The following is a 2,111-nucleotide window of genomic DNA, read 5'->3' on the forward strand; positions in this document are numbered from 1 at the left end:
ATATTATTTCAAGGAACTATAGATTTATACAGCAGAGGCTCAGTCTGAGCGACAGTACAGTAGGGTTCTTACTAAGAGCTATGCAATGGGTGTGGCAAAGAAACAAACTTAGCCAGATGTTTGCYGCTGTAAGTTTCTACATTAAGTATCAATGAATAAATATTTAAAGTGAAATAAATACTCACATGGCAACAAATTATAAGCAATGCAATTTTTACTGAAAGTCTACAAACTAGCTTCGAGGTATGCAAATGTATATTATTCTATTGGTCAGAGCACGTATCAAAAAAMTGATAATTGACGATTGAGGTCCAAATCATCTCCAAAGGTTTTCTAGTATCCCATGCCTCAGTACCGGCACTTATGCTTCATATCCTTTGATACAGTTCTCCAAACAGAGGACATAAATACCATCCAGGTTTTAAAACATTTTATTTGCATATTAAAAAAATTGTGCATTCCAATAATTAAAATCATTTGAACAAAAAAAAAATGGCACTCGATTAACTGCATTTTACAGCTCGCAGGACCTTGGTACAGCTTTGCATTTATTCGTGTGTTACTATAGTTTACTGTAGTCCCACCCAAGTTCTTCTTTCATCAACATGCAAGCTCTTTCATGCCACCAGGACCAAAGCCAGACAGGCAGAGGGAAAGGCAGCGCCTTCATTCAGTGTCAGTAGTTCTCTCTATTCTTTTGATGTGAAAGGGGCAGTACAGTCATTTTAAACTTTATCCAACCTCTTTGCATCTTACAAAGTTAAACAGCTAAAAGAAGTAAAATAAGAAGGCAATGCTTGTGGAATGTACAGTGCATAATTTGGAAGGGCAGATTTCATTACGATTCACCCGCTTGCTTCTCCTGTTCAATTGCTAAAAGAGAAGGAAAAGACAAAAGAAGAAAAAAAAATGAAGATCAGGAACCTGAAATGCATTTGCACGACATTTGTTAAAAAAAAAATCCGCAAAATTTAAATGTATGATTTTTTAAAAAAAAAAATAAAAACTGGTTCGCGCGGATTCCGCGGGTTTTAGGGACGCGGGGGGGCTCCGGGCGCGCGAGCCCGCGGGCGGCTCCCCCTTTGTCCGCGCGCCGCGCCGCCCCTCCCCGCGCGCCCGCGCTCACTTTCTTTTGAAGGCAGCGGGTTTTTCTCTTGCGTCTCTGTCTTCTTCAATTTCGACTTGTCAAATTTCTCAATTTCGGCCATGTCTGGTTTGTCGGACATGTTGGCAGGTGACTCTGCGCACACAAGGGAAGAGACCGTTACTCCCGGCGAGCGCTCCCGGTCCCCCACCACCACCACCGCCACCCCCGCCCCACACACACTCCTCCTCCTCCCGTCCCTTCCCCGCCCCGGCGGGGCCGCGCCCGCGGCTCCCCGCCTCGGCAGCCAGAAACTCAGCGCACGCCGAAATTAAACAGCTTTATCCCCGGCACAGCATTTAAGGAAAGGAGATTAAAAAAAAAGAAAAAGAAAAATGCAAGTTTAATCCAGCATCAGAGCCGCCGCTGCTCGCCGCCGGCAACTCCCAGTATTTTGCATGCTGCTCCGCAGGGTACAACAGGGGRCAAGCGCCTAGCGTTGACCCAGTTTTTAACTCATCGCGAAAAAAGAGATTTTTTTGAAATAAATAAAAATGCAAAAGTACAACGCCCGGACCGCGACAAAGCCCGCTCGCCRCTCCCGACGCGCACGCCACCGCCTCGCAGCGCCGCAGCCCGAGACAATAGCCCCGCCGAGACAATAAACCCCCCCCTCCCCCCGCCGAGACAATAGCCCCCTGCCCGGTCCCGCTCCTCCCGCAGCCCGGCGAGGGCAGCGCCGCCGCCGCCGGCCCGGCGCGGCCCCGGGGGTCCCGGCGGCGGCGGGAGGGGGTGGGGGGTGGACGGGGAGGGACGGGGCTCTCCGCGCCCGGCGCGATGGGGGGCGGGGGGCGGCGGGGACCCACCGGTGTCGCCTGGCCGGTGATGCTCAGCCCCGCAGCCGCTCCGGTGCTCGCCGCTCCGCTCCGCACGCGAGTATAAAGGGCGCTCGCTGGCGGGGCGGTTTTATCCCCGCGCCTATGCAAATCGCGGTGATGTCATCCGCTAACCATTTTGCCGCTTTCCG

At 51.2% G+C, this 2,111-nt stretch overlaps 1 protein-coding gene across 1 annotated transcript; it reads right to left on the reverse strand.

Moving 5' to 3' along the window:
• Positions 1–415: 415 nt before the first annotated feature.
• Positions 416–2,052, reverse strand: TMSB4X (thymosin beta 4 X-linked). The gene is made up of 3 exons (XM_085321492.1): positions 1,951–2,052; positions 1,127–1,240; positions 416–873 (listed from the first exon to the last, which is right to left on the reverse strand). Exons 2-3 carry the CDS (start codon positions 1,224–1,226, stop codon positions 839–841), a joined length of 135 nt encoding a protein of 44 aa, XP_085177618.1. The 5' UTR covers positions 1,227–1,240; positions 1,951–2,052; the 3' UTR covers positions 416–838.
• Between the last annotated feature and the right edge of the window lie 59 nt (positions 2,053–2,111).

Source organism: Rhea americana, unplaced genomic scaffold (assembly GCF_003343005.1).
Source record: "Rhea americana isolate MKP2758 unplaced genomic scaffold, rheAme1 scaffold_7, whole genome shotgun sequence".
Taxonomy (NCBI): Eukaryota; Metazoa; Chordata; class Aves; order Rheiformes; family Rheidae; genus Rhea; species Rhea americana.